At 40.9% G+C, this 21,075-nt stretch overlaps 1 protein-coding gene across 1 annotated transcript in view; it reads left to right on the top strand.

Moving 5' to 3' along the window:
- The window catches only part of COL19A1 (collagen type XIX alpha 1 chain), a 372,962-nt gene that overhangs the window by 119,101 nt on the left and 232,786 nt on the right, over nucleotides 1-21,075 (top strand). The window contains exon 12 of the mRNA XM_050951630.1: nucleotides 12,041-12,085. Within this exon, the coding sequence (XP_050807587.1) occupies nucleotides 12,041-12,085 (45 nt within the window). The remainder of the gene's footprint in view (nucleotides 1-12,040; nucleotides 12,086-21,075) is intronic.

Below are 21,075 nucleotides of genomic sequence, written 5' to 3'. Positions count from 1 at the left end.
CTCCTTACTAGGTTAGCCAGTCTGCGCAAATAAGGCCTTTCCCCTCCTTGAAAGGTGAACGCCATCTCTGCCTAGCAGTCCTTCCTCGAATAGCATCCCGTGGTCGAGGAAGTCAAAGCCCTCCTGGTGATACCATCTTCGCAGCCAGGCATTCACCTCCACGATGCATCTGTCTCTGCCCAAGCCCCTACCTTCGACAGGAAGAATCGAAGAGAATACCACCTGCGCTCCAGACTTCTTAACCGGTACTCCCAGAGCCCTGTAGTCACTCTTGATCTGCTCAGTGTCACACCTCACAGTATCATTTGTGCCCACATGGATGAGTAGCATGGGGTAGTAGTCAGAAGGCCGGATAATCCTAGACAATGCCTCTGTAACATCTTGGATACGGGCCCCTGGCAGGCAGCATACCTCCCGGGATGAACGGTCAGGGCGACAGATGAGTGTCTCCGTCCCCCTCAGCAGAGAGTCTCCAACCACCACTACCCTACGTTTCTTATTATCAGTGGTGGCAGCAGACCTCCCAGCCTTAATAATTCTCTTCATGTTGCTTTTTGTGTGCAATATGTATATATTTTGTAGTATCTTTTACTGACAGATGTAGTCCAAACCAGTTCAGAAATGGCTTCTTCCGGTCCTGTGGTAGGTGTGCTCCTGTGTAGGCTACCATTTTGGAACATTTGCTTTAGGGGTAAACTAAACTGGTTTGGTTAAACCAGTGCAACTTTGTATGTGGGCTTGTTTATATTTGTTTATCTTGCGCCTGCAATAAGCCTGGCTTAAATGGATATCAGAGTGTGTATGTAGAAAATTGCATTGGTTTTACTAAAATGATATAAAATCACTCCTTTAGTTATTTCAGTTCAACTCTGTGTATAGACCAAGCTTTAAAAACTAGAAACAGCAAATTATTCCACTAACATAGCACTATTAAAACTCCCGTTGAAAGAACAGGGCTACATATTTAAAGGAGTCTGAGTGTGGAAAGAAAGGAGAGAGTCTTTTAGATTTCCTGCAAATGTTCATTTGCATGAACACCTCTACATCTACTGTTGCTAAGAAAAACACATTGTAGGCAATTAATAATCACAGTGGGGAATAATGCATGATGAACCCAGAACTGTTATGTGGTTTACTTCCACTTATCATTGTCTGTCCACACATTTCATGATACTCAGCTTTTTTGCCTTCAAGAAAATTGCTGTTGGATGCTTTCATGCTTGAGTAAGTTGGGCATAACTTTCCTATCCTATTTATTTATATTTTTTAATCCACTTTTCCCTTACCTGCTGTCTTTGTTTGCTTAACTGTAGGCTCCTGTGGATGGAGATTGTTTTCACAAATGTTTGGAAAACACATAGTGCACCAGAGATGATATTGGAAATAAATAACGATAGTAGCATCATAGATGTTTGATTAAAATCTAAGAGCTCAGATTCTAGCCGTAGGGAAAACTGAGAATTAGTTCAATTTCTACTGGAAGAGCTGCTCTTCCAGCAGAACACCTACCCACACTTTATTTGCACAGGTATCTAGTTTGTTTTGGGAACTTATATGACTAATTTGACATCTTGTTTTCACAGTCACAAAAGATTTGCAACCTTACATCTGATGAAGCTAAATGGAGGAAATGCCTTTTTTGTAGGAATATATCAAAGATGCATAATGGGACATATATATCAGAATTTATTTCAGAGAAATAAAAGTGAAGAAACATTTCTAAATTTTTTAACAAACACCACATGCACATTTTCCAACAGAAAAGCACGGGCTGCTATCATAGCTGGACTAAGTTCTACATACTTTATCTTAGGCATACTACTAAAACTGACATATAAGCTGTTGACTTCACCAACCACATCAGCCAAAACAGTAAGCATAATGCAGCCACCACAAACAGCTGCTGGAAAGCCCTGAACTATTTGCTAGTATATGAATCTGTGCATCTCAAAACTTTGAGCTTGATTCTCAGATGTAGCTCATGATGCTGTGTCAACTGAATTATTTGGCAACATACTATAAATAGGAAGCTTGCATGTTGTAGCATACTGTTTCACCTACCCTTATTTAAACTTTAGGCTGCTATATAAGGGAATGGAATTCTTCAAAAGATGAAGTTAGAAGGGGAGAGAGGATTACAAAATCATAATGGAGAATTTTTGCAGTTAAGTGAGAGAAATACTATATTCTGCGATTTGGGAGATTTTCCATTTTCTTGATCTCCAGACCTATAGACTTCATATATGCCATATCAATGCTTTGGATGTGGGTGCTAAGAAAGAAAGATGGAAAGGGGAAAAAAAACATGGGCAGGAGTTGTAGGCCAAGCTGGATGAGCAAGCAACTCAGAGAGGGGATTAGAAAAAAGCAGAAAGCTTACAGGGAGTGGAAGAAAGGCGGGATTAGCAAGGGAAGCTACCTTGGTGAGGTCAGAACATGTAGGGATAAAGTGAGGAAGGCTAAAAGCCTCATTGAATTGGACCTTGCAAAGGGAATCAAAACCAATAGTAAAAGGTTCTACAGCCACATAAATAAGAAGAAAACAAAGAAAGAAGAAGTGGGGCCGCTATACACTGAGGATGGAATGGAGGTTAAGGATAACCTAGGCATGGCCCAATATCTAAATAAGTACTTTGCCTCAGTTTTTAATAAGACTAGTGAGGAGTTTAGCGATGATGGAGGGATGATAAATGGGAATGTGGATATGGAGGTGGATATTACCGCAGCTGAGGTAGAGGCCAAACTTGAACAGCTTAATGGGACAAAATCGGAGGGCCCGGACAATCTCCATCCGAGGATATTAAAGGAACTGGCGCGTGAAATTGCGAGCCCGTTAGCGAGAATTTTTAAGCAATCGATAAACTCGGGGGTTGTGCTGTACGACTGGAGGATTGCTAACGTAGTTCCTATTTTTAAGAAAGGGAATAAAAGTGATCTGGGTAATTATAGGCCTGTTAGCTTGACGTCTGTAGTATGTAAGGTCTTGGAAAAAATTTTAAGGGAGAAAGTAGTTAAGGACATAGAGGTCAATGGTAATTGGGACGAATTGCAACATGGATTTACTAAAGATAGATCGTGCCAAACCAATCTGATCTCCTTCTTTGAGAAGGTGACGGATTACTTAGATAAAGGAAATGCGGTAGATATAATTTACCTAGATTTCAGTAAGGCGTTTGATACGGTTCCACATGGGGAACTGTTAGTTAAATTGGAAAAGATGGGGATGAATATGAAAGTTGTAAGGTGGATAAGGAACTGGTTAAAGAGGAGACTCCAGCAGGTAGTATTGAAGGGTGAACTGTCAGGCTGGAAGGAGGTCACTAGTGGAGTCCCTCAAGGATCGGTTTTGGGACCGATCTTATTTAACCTTTTTATTACTGACCTTGGCACAAAGAGCGGGAATGTGCTAATAAAGTTTGCGGATGACACAAAGCTGGAGGGTATTGCTAACACGGAGAAGGACAGGGATACTATTCAGGAAGATCTGGACCACCTTGTAAACTGGAGTAATAGTAATAGGATGAAATACAATAGTGAAAAGTGCAAGGTCATGCACTTAGGGATTAATAATAAGAATTTTAGATATACGTTGGGGACGCATCAGTTGGAAGCGACAGAGGAGAAGAAGGACCTTGGGGTATTGGTTGATAGCAGGATGACTATGTGCCGCCAATGCGATACGGCTGTTAAAAAAGCAAATGCGATTTTAGGATGCATCAGGCGAGGTATTTCCAGCAAGGATAAGGAGGTGTTAGTACCGTTATATAAGGCGCTGGTGAGACCCCATCTGGAATATTGTGTGCAGTTTTGGTGTCCCATGTTCAAGAAGGATGAATTCGAACTGGAACAGGTCCAGAGACGGGCTACTAGGATGATCCGAGGAATGGAAAACCTGCCTTATGAAAGCAGACTCAAAGAGCTTGGCTTGTTTAGCCTGGCCAAAAGAAGGCTGCGGGGGGATATGCTTGCTCTATATGAATATATCAGGGGGGTTAACGTTAGGGAGGGAGAGGAATTATTTAAGTTTAGTACTAATGTAGGCACGAGGACGAATGGGTACAAACTGGATATAAGGAAGTTTAGACTTGAAATTAGATGAAGGTTTCTAACCATTAGGGGAGTGAAGTTCTGGAACAGCCTTCCGAGGGAAGTAGTGGGGGCGAAAGACTTTTCTGGCTTTAAGACTAAGCTGGATAAGTATATGGAGGGGATGTTAGGATAGGATAGTTTAATTTGGGCAATTGATCTTGGATTATCACCAGATAAGTCTGCTCAATGGTCTGCGAGGAGATGTTGGATGGGATGGGAACTGAGTTACTGCAGAGAATTCCTTCTTGGGTGCTGGCTGGTGAGTCTTGCCCACATGCTCAGGGTTTAGCTGATCGCCATATTTGGGGTCGGGAAGGAATTTTCCTCCAGGGCAGATTGGCAGGGGCCCTGGAGGTTTTTCGCCTTCCCCTGCAGCCTGGGGCATGGGTCGCTTGCTGGTGGATTCTCTGCAGCTTGAGGTCTTCAAACCAATTTTGAGGATTTCAATAACTCAGTCCTGGGTTAGGGGTTGTTATAAAAGTGGATGGGTAGGGTTCTGTGGCCTGCCTTGTGCAGGAGGTCAGACTAGATGATCATATTGGTCCCTTCTGACCTATGAGTCTATGAGTCTATGAAATGAGAACCACCTCCTGCTAGATGGTTTTGAGGGATGTGGAGTATGGAATCTGTGTTTGGATTAGGTAGTTTGCCTGTTCCTATACTTGAAGGAATAGAACTTTGATTGCAATTGTCATTAAATAGGGTGTATGTTGTGGCATTGCATCCCATATTCTACATAGTAATATCATTATGATATGATTATTTCGTAACTATGATGTATTTTGTGCAAGGTAGATCATGTCCAATATCCTTGAAAAGGTTATGATTCACTGAATATGATTATCATATTTGTATACAAGTATCATTTTGGTATCTGAAGTTAGGAATATTGTCTATACATCTATTAAAATGTGTTTACACCTGGGGAACACCCATTAGGCAGAATGCAATCAGTCTAGATGGCTGGCTGGGAAGGGCCATTAGGAAGAATAATAGGTTCTAGAAGAAACTAATCTCCCAATGAGGAGCCTTCCTGAGGACGCTAAAAACAGGAGTTATGTCTACTGTGACCCTACAGGGTCATGTGACCAAGTCACTTGGTACTGGACTCCATCTTGGAATACCAGTGTTTTTCCACTAAAAGGTGTGGGAACCAAGCCTGGAGACAAAGGGTTCCTGCCATATGCAAAAGCTATTTAAAGCAGGGAAGTGACATCGTGGTTCTTCACTGACGCCTCACCCAAGGAAACTCCTGAAAATACCCGAGGAAGAAGGACTGAACTGGGGGAAGGGCTGAACCCAGGCTAGAGGGATTTCCAGCTTGTGAAAGGAGTACCTGGGGTTTTAATCTGCAAGCAATGCAGCTTGCTCTTTAAGAATCTCTGCAGATGGCTTAAATCATCATTTAGGATGAGAATTTGCTACTTGTATCCAATCTCTTTAGTATATTAAACTTAGATTGTGGTTTTGTTTATTTGCGAAGTAATCTGCTTTGATCTGTTTGCTATCCCTTATAATCACTTAAAACCTATCTTTTGTAGTTAATAAACTTGGTTTTCTTTTGTCTAAAACCAGTGTGTGGAAATCATGTTTGGGGCAGAAAGCTGTTGCATGTCTTTCTCCACATTGAGGGAGAGGGTAAATTCTGTGAACTTAGGCTATACAGTTCTCTGTGCAGTGCAAGACAGTATAATTTTGGGAATAGGGGGTGTGCACATGGAAAGCTGGTAAGTGCCCTAGCTGAGTAGTCTTCTGATGCTGGGGCTTGTCAGAAAGCCTGTCTGCATGTTATTACAGCTCAGTGTGTCCCTATCCGTGGACTGATGAAAGTGTGAGTCAGGAGCATGTCTGCAGCTTGTCACAGCATTGCGGCGTGAGTGGGAGCCCAGGCTGGTACGTCAGGTGGCTCAGTGGTACCCCAGTTGCAGGCAGCATCCTGGGGGTAAACCCTCACAGTGGTGCAGGGTCATATGCACAGCTTGTTGCTCCTGAAACACTGGTGGTGATTTTAAATGAGTTTTAAGTGTGGTGGCTAGAGCTCAGTCAAAGTAATTATCAGTTTTGTTATTTTGTGTACGCGTATTTTGAGCAAGGGAAGTATGGACAAAAAACCAGGAAAATAAGTGAACCTAGCAAGAAGCTGGAGCATGGCAGATTGCAGGCAGAAGAGAGGGAGAAGGAGCACAGAAGACAAATGGAATTAAAACAAATGAAGATTAATGAACAAGAAGCTGCACAGCAGAGAACCACACAAGCAGAAGAGGCCAAGCAAAAAGCTGCACACCAGAGAGCCTTGGAACTGCAAGACAAAGAAATGGAGGCCTGGAGGAGAGGGAAAAAGAGAGGAAGCGTAAACAGGATTTGATAAAGAAGCCGAACCAGCACCCGCCCCACAGTTCTCCAAAAATTCACAAATGGAAACGATCGTGTCCTGTGTACAGCAAGACGGGGGACATTGCTGAATATTTCATCACCTTTTGAGAGGCTGTGTGTACTCCATGAGATTCCTGAAGACCAAAAGATGACCACTTTGGTTGCCAAGTTGTCTGGGAGAGCTCTGGATATATTCAATAAGATGCCAATTGGAGATGCTTCAGAATATGGTAAATTCAAAGAAATGGTTTTAAAACCATTTAAGATTGTTTCAGGTGTAATAGAGTAAAATTTAGAAGCCTTAAGAGAGGTGCTGGAATGAGAAACGTGTCATATGTAATCCAGATGAGAGATTTGATGAATAAGTGGGTAAGGGGAAAAGGTATTACAGGCTTTGAAGAAATGTGTGATCTTGTTTCTCAGGAACATTTCCTGAATTTATGTAATGATGATGTAAAACAGTGTTTGTGGGATAAAAAGGTAAAGACTGTTGATGAATATGCTACTCTAGCTGATCAATTTGAACAAATCCAAGTATCTATTAGAAATAAATCACAGGCAGAGGGGTTTAAGTTTCAGGGAAATAGGGTTCTGTTTCCCTCCTGGGAAAAGGGAGGGTGGAAGGGAGGATGGATGTTCATCTCCCCAAGTCCCCTGTAAAAACAGAAGAGCCTGGAAGGTGCTATTATTGTAATTCCACTGAGCACCTTAGGAATAAATGCTGCCTGTTCCCACTCAGCACAGGGCAAGCAACTCATGGGAACGCTGCTACCAAGAGCACAGAGGCACCTCAGGCAATTGCCACTTATCATACTAGGTTTGTAAAAGTAGCCTCTGCACAGCCAGGCAGGAAACACCATAAAGACTGTCAGAATTAATGGTAAGGAACAACTTGGGTGGAGGGATACAGGTGCAGACATTTGTGTGGTCAGAAGAGAACTTGTTCAGGAGAAAGACTGCCAGGGCAGATGGCAGAGACTTTGTTAGTAGGAGGTCACAAAATCCTTGTGCCATTGGCTGAAGCGCACATAGAAACTGGGGTTTGGAAGCTGAATTAACTGTGGCTGTAGTACGTGGTAACCCAACACAGCTGTTACTTGGCAATGACTTTTTCAATATCACTCAGGCTGTCAAGGGGTCTGTCAGTAGCAAGGAGCAATATTGTGCTGAAACCCCAGAGGGAAAGGGTGAAGTCTCAGGAACTGCTGTGGGAATCGGAGAGTGTTTCTTTAATTCCTCTGAAGCAGTGGAAAACAGTCTGCTAACAGGGGTGGGTGTGATTGAGGCCAGCTCCTACTGCCTAGTGGCTAAAAGCAGCTTTTCCTCAAAGGGGGAGAAAAATGTATTGCCTGTCAGTGAGAAGACTGTCCAGCTTGGTGGCTACCAGCAGGTTGCAGTTGAGCAAGGGACAGACCTCGCTCTAGAATACATAGGAAGATGTGTCCTAGAGGGAAGCCCAGAGGTGTGGGGTGGAATCCTAGAGACCACTGAGGTGGATGAGGGTTCCATGAAATCTGCAACTGGAGGCAAGCCCAATTCAAAGAGGGAGGGCATAGTGCCTACTAGCAAAAGGACAGTTCTGGCTGTTAGCTATGAGCCACAGCTCAACAGGGGATCGATCCCACTCTAGAGAGCACAGAGGTGTGTGTCTGAAAGAGGTGTGCAGTGGTGTGCATCTGAGAATCTAGTAAGTGCCCTAGTTGTATAGCCTTCCTATGCAGAGGCTGGTCAGAAAGCCAGTCTGCATGTTGTGACAGCTGGGTGTATCTCTACCTGTGTGCTGGGGAAAGTGAGAGACCAGGAGTGTGTCTGCAACTTGTCACAGCATTACAGGGTGAGTGGGAGCCCAGGCTGGTGGGTCAGGGGGCTCAGTGGGAGCCCATGTGACATTTCACTTCATATTCTTCATGAAAATATCTTTGATATGAATATGACATAACCAAGATGTACTTTATGCAAGATAGGTCTTGTAAGATATCATTGGAAAGGTTATAATTTACTGAATGTGATTATCCAGTTTCTATACCTGTATCATTTCTATTTCTGAAGTTAGGAATATTAACTATGCATCTGTATTTCAACTATGCTTGGAAGTGGTAAGGTGATAGGGAATATCCAGCATGCATTTGTAAAGAACAAATCATGTCAAACCAATCTGATAGCTTTCTTTGATAGGATAACGAGTCTTGTGGATAAGGGAGAAGCGGTGGATGTGATATACCTAGACTTTAGTAAGGCATTTGATATGGTCTCGCATGATATCCTTATCGATAAACTAGGCAAATACAATTTAGATGGGGCTACTATAAGGTGGGTGCATAACTGGCTGGATAACTATACTCAGAGAGTAGTTATTAATGACTCCCAATCCTGCTGGAAAGATATAACAAATGGGGTTCCACAGGGGTCTGTTTTGGGACCGGCTCTGTTCAATATCTTCATCAACGACTTAGATGTTGGCATAGAAAGTACGCTTATTAAGTTTGCAGACGATACCAAACTGGGAGGGATTGCAACTGCTTTGGAGGACAGGGTCAAAATTAAAAATGATCTGGAGAAATTGGAGAAATGGTCTGAAGTAAACCGGATGAAGTTCAATAAAGATAAATGCAAAGTGCTCCACTTAGGAAGGAACAATCAGTTTCACACATACAGAATGGGAAGAGACTATCTAGGAAGGAGGATGGCAGAAAGAGATCTAGGAGTCATAGTGGACCACAAGCTAAATATGAGTCAACAGTGTGATACTGTTGCAAAAAAAGCAAATGTGATTCTGGGATGCATTAACAGGTGTGTTGTAAACAAGACACGAGAAGTCATTCTTCTGCTCTACTCTGCGCTGGTTAGGCCTCAACTGGAATATTGTGTCTAGTTCTGGGCACCGCATTTCAAGAAAGATGTGGAGAAATTGGAGAGGGTCCAGAGAAGAGCAACAAGAATGATTAAAGGTCTTGAGAACATGACCTATGAAGGAAGGCTGAAAGAATTGGGTTTGTTTAGTTTGGAAAAGAGAAGACTGAGAGGGGACATGATAGCAGTTTTCAGGTATCTAAAAGGGTGTCATCAGAAGGAGGGAGAAAACTTGTTCACCTTAGCCTCTAATGATAGAACAAGAAGCTATGGGCTTAAACTGCAGCAAGGGAGATTTAGGTTGGACATTAGGAAAAAGTTCCCAACTGTCAGGGTAGTTAAACACTGGAATAAATTGCCTAGGGAGGTTGTGGAATCTCCATCTCTGGAGATATTAAGAGTAGGTTAGATAAATGTCTATCAGGGATGCTCTAAACGTATTTGGACCTGCCATGAGGGCAGGGGACTGGGCTCGATGACCTCTCGAGGTCCCTTCCAGTCCTAGAGTTTGTGAATCTATGAATCTATGCTACTTTGGGTGACACCCACTGCTAACACTTCAGGTACAACAATGGAAAGGCCAGACAGGGATGATGGCCCATCGGCAAGGACAATGAACTGTGAAAAGGCTTGGCCTTCCTGCAGATGCTCAATTATGCCACTAACTCATTAATGCTGTAATACTACAGCAGGGGATTGGCAACTTTTGGCACACGACTTGCCAGGGTAAACACCCTGGCGGGCTGGGCCGGTTTGTTTACCTGCCGCATCCACATGCTCAGCTAATCGTGGCTCCCATTGGCCACAGTTCGCCGTCCCAGGCCAATGAGGGCTGCGGTAAGCGGTGTGGGCAGAGGGATGTGCTAGGTGCCACTTCCCACCACCCCCATTGGCCTGGAGCAGCGAACTGCGGCCAGTGGGAGCTGCGATCAGCCGAACCTGCGGACGTGGCAGGTAAACAAACCAGCCCAGCCCACCAAACCAGTCTGCCCTGGCAGGCTGCGTGCCAAAAGTTGCCGATCCCTGTACTACAGAGTCAGGTGGTCTTGTCACCTGATACTAAACTTACCTGGGACTTCTTGTAACTTTTCACAAGAAGGGAAGGGGAGCGGGTAAAGTTTGGGAACAAGGGATTCCCACCTTATGTAAATCCTATTTAAGGGTGGAGAGGAAGACAAACGGGACTCCTCCTCTACATGGCCAGTCTGCCCAAGAAAAAAGACTGCTAAAGCCACCTGAAGGGAAGACAAGGGGGGAGTCCAGATTGAGACAGAAATCCAGTCTCAAAAAGAATATAACTAGAACTCTGAACCACAGAAACTTTGCAACCTGCCTAAAATAACGTTTAGGGTGAGAATTTATATGTTGTAGCTTCTTTCATAGTTTATTAGGGTTGGAAGGGACCTCAGGAGATCATCTAGTCCAACCCCCTGCTTAAAGCAGGATCAATCCCCAAATGGACCCCTGCTTAAAGCAGGATCAATCCCCAAATGGCCCCCTTAACGATTGAACTCACAGCGCTGGGTTTAGCGGGCCAATGCTCAAACCACTGAGCTATCCCTTCTTAAATATATTGAGTTTAGCTTATGTATTTTGCTTTATTTGGTCAGTAATCTTCTTTGTTCTGTCTGTTATCTCTTACATTCTCTTAATTCACCTTTTGTAGTTAATAAACTTATTTCTTGTTTATAATATAACCCAGTTTAAGTAATTTCTGGGTGGGGGGGGCAAGAAGTTATGCATATCTTCCTCCACATTGAGGGAGGGGGCGAATTTCATAAAACCTTTTGGGTTTTGTGCCCACTCCCTTCAAGGGAAACAGAGTGTTGAGGTGAGCCCTGAAGTCCGAATCTTTCCAGATCTCTGTCTTTCTGTACAGCTGGGTGTGGCCCTGCCTGTGTGCTTGGCTGGAAGAGGCTTGTGAACCTAACCCAGCAAGGCCAGGTAAAGGGGACCCAGGATGACAGAATAGGCTGACTCAGTGGCATCCCAGCACATAAGCTAACACCCCAAATGGCCCAAACCCTTCACACTTCAGTTCTAGGCAGCAACCTGGGGGGAACCCGTCACATATACATTAATATCTGGGTAAATTAAAGATGTTGGTTTTGTTAGTTTGTATCTTGACTATATTAGAGACCAGAGCTGTTGTGTTCAGGTACAAGTGCTTGATATAAGAATTCCATAATTTAAATAGGAGGAAAATGGTAACTGGTCTTTTTTGGTGAAAGATACTCAAATAAGGAATTCAATACTCTTTGGATCCATCTGAGCTTGGATATAGTGACCTTCAGCACATACTACAAAGCTCAAATCATTCTGTATGTTTTTCATAGAGAGGTCTTCTTGGTTGAATAAGCTTTGTATACACAGTGATTGAACAGCATCTTGACACCTGGCAAGTCACACTTATAAATTTAAATTAAATAAATAAAACATTGATTTTCAGAATGAGAGGGTTGGTATCTTGGACAGGGATGATTGGACTAACCTCAATGGACTATAAACAGAGTTAGCTGTCAAAACCATAGAAAACCATTCCAGTTTTTCACATAAGTTTCAGATCTTTTGAGGTGCTGACAAGATATTCAGTATCCAAGCTGTGTAGTCTTGTCAAGCCTTATTTTTAACCTGAAATACAACTAAATGCAATAGAAATAGCGTAGATTGTTTATGTATATGACATTTGCTTAAAAATCAATCTTGTGATTTTTTTTCCCCATAACAGGGAGAACGTGGCTTTGAGGGTAATAAAGGTGAAGAAGGTGAAAAGGTAAATAACTTCATTAGTGCAGTTTTTTGTGGTTAAATGTTTTCAACCTATGATACTTGAGATAACTTCTGTCCTCACATAGGGCCTAGTTCTGAAGTCCTTAGCTCTTTCACAAACAAAGGTCTATTTTCTGCTATGGTAGAATAAGTACTTAACAATATGGTTCATATTAATTAGACATAATAAAATATTTTCAGTGTTCCCAGCCTGTTGTGTTAGGATGTGTGTATGTAGATAAGATTTTATGTTAATCCTACAGTGTCTAGCATGACAAAAATACTTGGTAAAGCTTCAAGTTACAGGGTGCTAACATGATTGTATTCCTTACTTCCATGGTAACTGGCAGCTTTTTATTTACACAGCATGTCCTACTTGGTGAGAATACAAAGAATTAGTTTGGAGATATATTTTAATTACAAATCTATTTGCAAATGTGTAAAATTATGTAATTACTATGGAGGAGTGTGCAAAAATCAACATTTACTATATTATCTCTTATATGTGACGTCTATTGACGTAAACTGACTTTTTAATGGAGATCACTGTATGTAGTTACATAACATTTAGCAGGTGACAAATTTTACTCTTTTATATCCAACTGATACTGAAATCATTGGGGGACAACCAATGGCAGAATTGACTTTCTGAAGTCTTACCAGTGTAACTGAGGTAAAAATTTAGTCCACTATATCCAAGACTTAAACCTGCCTGCCTTTTTTGAATTCCCATTGCAGAATCCCAGCTTGGGTTTACTTACATATGTGGATTTGATTTACACCTCTCTTGCTCTTCCACTGCAGAATTTGACTCACTGTGTGAGAAAAGTACTGAACATGTGGTTATATGCTACATTTTTTCCTATTAATAATATATTTGTTACATCAGTCACTCTTAACCAAAGTATACTATCATATTCAAATCCCAACACCAGAAACCCATAATAGAACACAAGTACAGTAGCTTGTTCCTCAAAGTGTAGCCCCTTGAAAATTCTCCTGTGGATCTACTTAGACATACAACTGGCACAAAAAACTCCCAAGGAATGTAGATTCCCTGACAAAGAACCACATGCCCTGCACCAGGAGGCAACATGAGCAAAACTTTCAGAAGATGGTTATGTTCCCATCTTAGATAACCTGTGGTCAGAAACAGTGCAGCAACACCTATGTTAACCCAAGGAACAAAACTCCTTAACATCCTGTGGAAAGATGGTCCAATGGTTGGAACACTACCTGGGCCACTGAAAACCTGGATGGAAGTTTTGTTCTGTCATGGACATCTTATGTTGCCTTTGGCAAGTCACTTAGAGTGGGATCTACAAAAGTTCTTAAGTACCTGACTCCTGTTTTTAGGCACCACTGCTATCCACAGAACTTCTGCTTAGCTGCCATTGAACCCATAGGCGCCTTGCCTAGTGCTTAAGTTTTTGCTGTAAAAGTTCCCTCAGTGCTTATGTTTCTACCTCTGAGCATGTGCACTGCTACCTCACCCTAGACCACCAGGCACCTATCTCCCACTTGAGCCCCAGAGCAATTAGTGAACCAGGAGAAAGATGGTTGTCATAGGCCACCTAACTCCACAGAAAAAAGCTAGGGAGGTGAAGGGTGGGAAGCTCGAGGCAGACCTTCCTTATAACCTTCAGCCTTGTGGTTAGGGTACTCACCTGGGGAGTCCCACCTGCTGTCTGAGGAGAAGGGATTTGAATAGAGATCGGCCATCTCTCAAGTGAGTGCTTTACCCATTGCTTATGGGATATTTTGATGTGGGGCTCCCTCAATCTCTCCTATTTAGGTAGTTCTGCTTTAATTAAATGATTGGATAATTGAATATTATTTGGGTCAGAGAAAAAATTAGCATGACTCTATAGCCTGGTGGTTAGAACATTCACCTGAGAGGTGGCAGATTCCTGTTCAGTCTCTTCTCCTCATCAGGCAGAGACGGGACTTGAAAACTAGGACTCTCCCACATCTCAGGGGAGTACTGTGAGCACAAGGTTTAAGTGATATCTTTCTCCTTTCCCTTCCTCCTCCCACCCCCTAGCCATTTTGTGGGGAATGTGCCTATTGGATCTGGCCCTGCACATGATTTAGGCAGACAAATGCCTATCTTTCCCTGATTTGTGAATCACAAGCAGAGATAGGTGCCTCCCTGCAGCCCAGACTTCAGGATCTACCTCTGAAAGAGGAGCAGGGCTTAGTACACACCCTAGTTGTTGTGATTTCCCATTGGCTAACTTAGGCAGCTTCCTGTCATGCTGGCTTTGTGGATGACATTCTAAGCTACCTATCTCACTCCATTCATGGTATAGGGAGTGTAGGTGCCTAACTCAGGCTTTGTGGATTGTAGTGGTGTTACTGTGTTTTTTCTAGGCACATGAAAGTTAGGTGTTGTGATGCTCAACGTGGCAAAGGCTAAGTCCCTTTTGTGGGTCTAGGCCTTAGTCTCTCTCTGCCTCCTTCCTCATCTGCAAAAGGGGGATAATAGTACTTCCCTAACTCACAAGTATGTTTGTGGGAATAAATGCATTGAAGATTGTGTGGGGCTCTGGTACTGTGGTTATGAGGGACATATAAGTACCTAACATGGCCCAATTTAAAATCATGTTGGAGGAAGACAATGGAGGATATAGCTCCTGAGCTCTGGAAAGTACAAACTACTTATGAGCTATGCTCTTTTTAAGGGCTGAGGTGTAACCAGCTACCATACCTCTTCAAAAGTACCAGTCAATTTTCCCCTGTTAATGCTTTAAAAGAAAATGTGTTATAGATTAGGAAAATTTAGTCACATTTAAAGTTGTTTGTTTAGGAATAGAGAGAGAGAGAGAGAGGAATGTTGTATTATCCAGTAATGGTAATAAATAACAGAAGTTACAATCAACATCTGTAATCATTAAAAATTGTTATTTAAGATGATTCAATCTGTTTTCTGAAATATGATTTGTTGACGTTAAGATTTTTTTCTAACTCTACAGAGAGCTCTCAGTTATTTCATTATGTTTCCCATTCTTCTGCTCTGAAGTGCTTATTGACTTATAAGTATTTCCCTTGCAGCTGTGCCATGATCTCCTTGAGTCTTTTGGATATAGAGACATGATTCCAGCTGCTGCTGCCACTCTTTATTCAGCTTCCCTTTATTTTAAGGTGACCATTTAAAAAACATGGACTCCCTGATAGTAACAGTTCTTTGTTGTGAAAACTGAGTCAGCAAGTCTACATTTGCCACTTTAGACATTAATTAATAAGAACCAGTAGTTGTTCAATTTATTCCCTGTTTAAATGCTGACGGTATGCTTGGCTCTGAACAAAATGCAGAAGGCATGTTTTGCACTTAAGGGAAGTTACAGCATACGTAGGTGGTAGTTGGAGAATGTTTGTTTGACTATGGAGAAGTTTTCCAAAGGAAATAAAGAACTCTTACCTTGAGCAATTTAAAACTAGATTGAGCAAAGCACAGAGAGTGAGTGTAAGCAATAATTTATACTGATTGAGGTGGATTGGGTTATTTTTTCCACCTTCAATTTCTATTATTCTTCTGAGGGCTACTGACATAGTGCTCTTTCTCTGGCTAAAAGGGCAAATGGACATTGTCTCCTTCCAGTATCCTAAGCCTCAGTACATGAGTTGCAATTCACCTGAGATCAATCACTGGTGGGCAAAAGATTCCTGAACCTGTGTGGTGTGGTGTTTTTGTATATCACACAACACTGCTCTGATTGCGTTGGATCTGATTTCTAACAGACGCCAAGTGCCAAGTAGTCAGAGCAGGTTAAACATCCTGCATTTATCGTAGGTCTAGCTACCCAAAAGGTAACATTATGGTTTATGGACCACTGATTTTTAAACAATTTGTATTATGTATATGCCATATACAACACAAATAAAGACACAGTCCTTACCCAAAGAAGCTCACAATCTCAATAAAGGACAGCACACACTGTGAGACCAGAGTGTGGTGATAACTTAGAGCTTTCTTGCTCATAAACAAATGGGGGTGAATGGTAATAGTATTATATTAATGTAGTTAGCACTTGAGGGCTGAAAAGAAGAAATGGGATTTCCAGCGGATTTGAAATGAAGAAAGATAAGTGGTTAGTACACTGGAAAAGAATTGTAATTTCAGGGCCTCCTGATAGTATAGAAGAAAATATGAAGGTGAGAAGGACAAGAACAATTTGTAACTAGCATATCCTATTTTCTTTATTTATTTTATTTTCTAGAAACTTATCCCTTAACATATGAGTCCTGCTTTAAGAACAATGAATAGGAAATTATTGAACCTCCATCCGGAATTATTTGTATTTGTAAATAGTAGTGTTTTCTGTATTCTTCTAAAAATTGGACTTTTCTCCCAAATTTATGATCTATTGAACTTTGACTTTCATAGCAAACTTATTGACTTTCAGGTATTGAAAATCCAAAAATATCAAGTGGGCAGCAAACACTAAATATCATTTCATTGTTGTGGATAGAAGCAACTACCCAGTTTTTTGGGGTTTCATCTCCTATTGTAACAGTCACGCGTTATTTGGTTCTCTTTCTTTTTATTTACATGACAATGAAAAATGTAAAGAGAAGAGTTTCTTTCCTTCCCAGTGCCTGCCCAAACCTTATGTACTGAACTGGTTCAGTCTCTTCAGAGCTACATCTGGTGATTTGTGGGGATAAGGGACAAAGTGGCTTTCTAAAACGAAAACTGAGATGTTCTATCATTAATCATTTTCTTTTCAAAGCAAATGAATATTAAGCACAGTAAAGCTGAATTAATTTCCCATTATTCCAGTGCTGCTATTCTGCAGCTTTATAAATGTATTAACACCTGTGACTCATGGCTTATAGTCATGAGGTGTAAATGCCATGGTAATACATGTAATGGCTTACTTGCTAGACAACATTAGGTTGAGGGTGTTTTTTATTAAATACTTGTAAGTAGCAAGTAGGTTTGAAATTGCAGTGTTGCTAAATTAAAATAATGGTAATGCTGAAAAATTAATTTTACTACTGCAGAAATCACTGTCACATCGGGATTTATCACATAAAATTAAATGTCAATTCAGACAATATGGCGTGTGTTTTATACTGTTTAAAACAGCACCTGTGACTTTTAACAAATATGACACCACTATTCTTTGTATTACAGTGTGAGAATTAACTAAATTTTACACTTCAGTTATGCTGACTACGCAAGTCTGTAAAGATGAACATTTAAAACTGACCCAGTCTTCAATCTCTAAGTTTATCAGGCATGAACTTGTTGGCCTTGATTCTTTGTTGGTCCAACCTCTGCTTGGGCACAATGAGAGTGGGAGCTAACAGGAAGCCCAATACACTCCTACTATTCTCAGTGGCGTGATCCTGCTCAAATTAAAGATATCGGGTGGAAAGGGGCAGCTTTAATTTACACTTAGTAGAAGATCCATCAGAGATGGATCAAGTATAGTAAAGCCTTATTCTGTCATGCTCCTTCTCCTCCTGTTCCCACCCCCTGCTCCCCTTTACACTGTACAGTGGAGCCAAGAGAGAGCTGGGCCAGGAAGATGCAGAGAAGTGCAAATGTCTGGTTATTTTAAATTCACTTCGTGTTGTGTAAATGGTGCAAAGTGAACTTGGCAGGCTGCAGAATCCAGCCTGTGGCAGCCACATAAGCTGTACATCTAGGAGGAATGGACTGATCTCATGTACAAGGATACCGTGTATGGAAGTAAGTTGTTCTCCAATATTCTGCGCTGTTTGTTCCCTTCTGTGCAAACAGTGTAATCCAAAGAAAGACACATTTCATGAAACTAGAAGGTCAGAGCTGTCATTTCAATTCCTCTAATACTATTGCTATGGGCATTGTTATCAGTACTGGAGATTGTTGACTTTATGAGCAGTGCAAGTATTATTCTTTAACATACAGTGAACCTGTCAGCACCACAATGAAGCTGTAGATCAGCCTGTAAACTCACTTTGTTGTCATGCCATTGAGCCAAATAGTGTGTAAAAGTTACATTATCACTTCAGTTTATTTCTTATAGGATTAGTCTGAAGAAGAGTGAGACAATTTTGTTCTTTCAAGATACTTTATTTTAACATCTACTTGATATAATCCTACTTTAAAGCATAAATGACAAGAAGTTCGGTCTCATTCACCTTGTAAAACCATCATACAAGAAGGCTTTTAAAAAGTTTCAAAATAGTTTTTTTTAATGTTTTAAGGTTCTTAATATGTAGGATCAAAGTAAGTACTAGAAAACAAATTCTAAACTCGTCTGTGGGAAATTTTTCATAAAATCTTTGCAATTTCTGATTTAAAAACTGGGGAAATATTGATTTCTTGGCCTAGAAATTAATCCTATAATAAAAGATCCTGTACAGATTTTTTTTTAAATGCTGCACATTAATAGTTCCTATGGTACCTTTTTCACTGACCAAAATTTTAGCTAACTACTCCCTTAGTGCCATCCCTAGATTATCTTCCAAACCATGCTCTCTTTCTCAAGCCATAGTTTTATAATGGCTACTTGGCAGTACTCCCTCCTGCCTGGGAAAGGATATGGGGCAATTTGAACTTAATTAGACTGTAACTACATCAAAAAAGTTTATTTTCTAGTTATTTTTGTAGAATAAACTAAGACAGAGGAGTGAAATGCAAATATCTTCCCCCAAATCTTTCATTTTTATATTCTATAAGTTAACATTTTTTCTAACGTACATGAAAATTAGAAATAAAAGAAAAAATAGGGGCAGATCCTCACCGTTTGGAAAGTGTCATTGCTCTACTGACTTCAATAGAGCTATCACAACTGGACAATCTGAGGATCTGCCTGTCATGGTATCTTTCCCCAATCTGAACCTTAGAGTCCAAAAGTTGGGGTACCAGCATGAATTCCTCTAAGCTTAAGTACCAGCTTAGATCTGATAAGCTGCCACCAATCAGGAATTCCAGTGCCTGATACACTCTGGTCCCCCCAAAACCTGGGGACCCCCAAGACCCAGACCCCTTGGATCTTAACACAGGGAAAGTAACCCTTTTCCTCACCGTTGCCTTTCCCAGCTTTCCCCTCCCTGGGTTACCCTGGAAGATTACTGTGATTCAAACTCCTTGTATCACAACACAGAGAAATTAGGTCTCCTGGAGAGATAGACAGATTCACGCTCTGTGAATCTAAAACAAAGGGATTCCACCCTTCCCCTCCCTTCTCCTTCCCTGTTAAGTACAGACTCAATTCCCTTAAGCCTCAACAAGGGGGAAAAATCAGACAGGTCTTAAAACCAAAACTTTTAATAAAAAGAAAGAAAAAAGTAAAAGGTGTCTCTGTACTTTAGATGGTAAAAGTTACAGGGTCTGTCAGCTTATAGAAACTGGAGAAAAAGCCTCCTCCAGCAGAAATACAATTTAAAATACTTCCAGCCAAATACACATTAGACCTCTACCAGCCAGATACACATTTGCAAATAAAGAAAGCCAATTAAAAAGACTAAACCGCCTTTCTACTTGCGCTTACTACTTGAATAGAAAATTAGAGCCTGTAGGTACGTGTGGTTACTCTCAGAACCCAGAGAGAACAAAGCCAAACCCAAAAAACACAAACAAAGGCTTCCCTCCACCGAGATTTGAAAGTATCTTGTCTCCTGATTGGTCCCCTGGTCAGGTGTTTGGTTCCCTGTTTGTTAACCCTTTACAGGTACAAGAGACATTAACCCTTAACTATCTGTTTATGACACTGCCCCTCTGTCTTAAAGATGCCTATTTTTCTATGAGGAAAATCTTCTTACATCAAAAGCTTTAAAAATGAAATATCCCTCACCTTGAATCTTTTCTTCCAGTCAGTATCCTAACTTAAAAATATTCCTTGCTGGAAAGAATTCATTGTGTTTCTTTGGTTAAAAATCCATTTGCCCCAAGTTAGATTCTGTTTTTAGTCACTGAGACTTGCACAAATGTGAGAGAGACTGTATACATAAAGGAATAACAAGGTGAATAAACAGAAGATGAAGCCTCTCTTTCTGGTTAGGCATTTGATACAATGCAATTCAGTATTTGGTGATTGCCATTCCTCTTCTCTACCAATGTACCCTTTAACTGGCTTTACTGGTCAAACACATGATGTTAAAAACATGGCAGGATGCACTATTAAAATTCATATGGAAACTTGAAAGTCAAAGTGTGCATTCTAAAGGTCTGCACAGACCTACAATGAGGGGTGGGCTGGCTTTCCCTCATATAGTTTATTTTTATGCATCACAATTAAAAAATGTGATCAGTTGTGTTAATTATAAATCATACACATGGTTGGTAAAACTCAAACAAGGCTGGAGCCCATATATAGCTACTTGTAGCAGTTGTCGGGTTTCAAAGAAATTTGTCACAAAAAAATTTTAACAAAAAATTAATCTATTCTAGACCACCTTAGCAGCTTTGGACAATTTTTTTTTGAATTCCTGCTGCAAAGGACTTCTCCCTTAGTTACTTTAATTAATGATCAGGAATTTATCCCCAGGAAATATCAAAGTAACTATTCACTGTGAGAGCTAAGGTTATTCAATTTGTACAGCTGTTCCTGGGTCCTGATTTGAAATCATACCAAGAGAAATGTAATAATGTAAATTAATATAAAGATCTCGTATTTTCAATATGTAGAAGTCAAACATTTTATTGTCAAATCTGGATACAAAATAGCTCTATTTGGACCTTTAAGCACAATTGAAGATTTCACCCAGAAGTGGTTTGGACCAAAATGTTTTATTTCTAAGATATTTTGATTGATTGAAAAAAGTGGGTAGGAAAACAACCCAGATGAAAGGTGGGAGACGGATTTGGACAAAGGAATTGATTTAGCTGAATGGGTCTCTGTATGGAAAAGGGCATGTACGTCAGTGCTTCTCAAACTTTTGAAAGATGCGCAATTAAGAAAAATGAGATTTTCCTAGTTCTAGTTCCTATCTCTTTACTTGGACATAACAGAATAGCATGTTACAGAAAACTAGAGGCCAACATATGAAATGAGTGGT

Source organism: Gopherus flavomarginatus, chromosome 4 (genome assembly GCF_025201925.1).
Source record: "Gopherus flavomarginatus isolate rGopFla2 chromosome 4, rGopFla2.mat.asm, whole genome shotgun sequence".
NCBI classification, from domain to species: domain Eukaryota; kingdom Metazoa; phylum Chordata; order Testudines; family Testudinidae; genus Gopherus; species Gopherus flavomarginatus.
The sequence above is the reverse complement of the archived record's forward strand: the minus strand, read 5'-3'. Positions and strand labels throughout refer to the sequence as shown.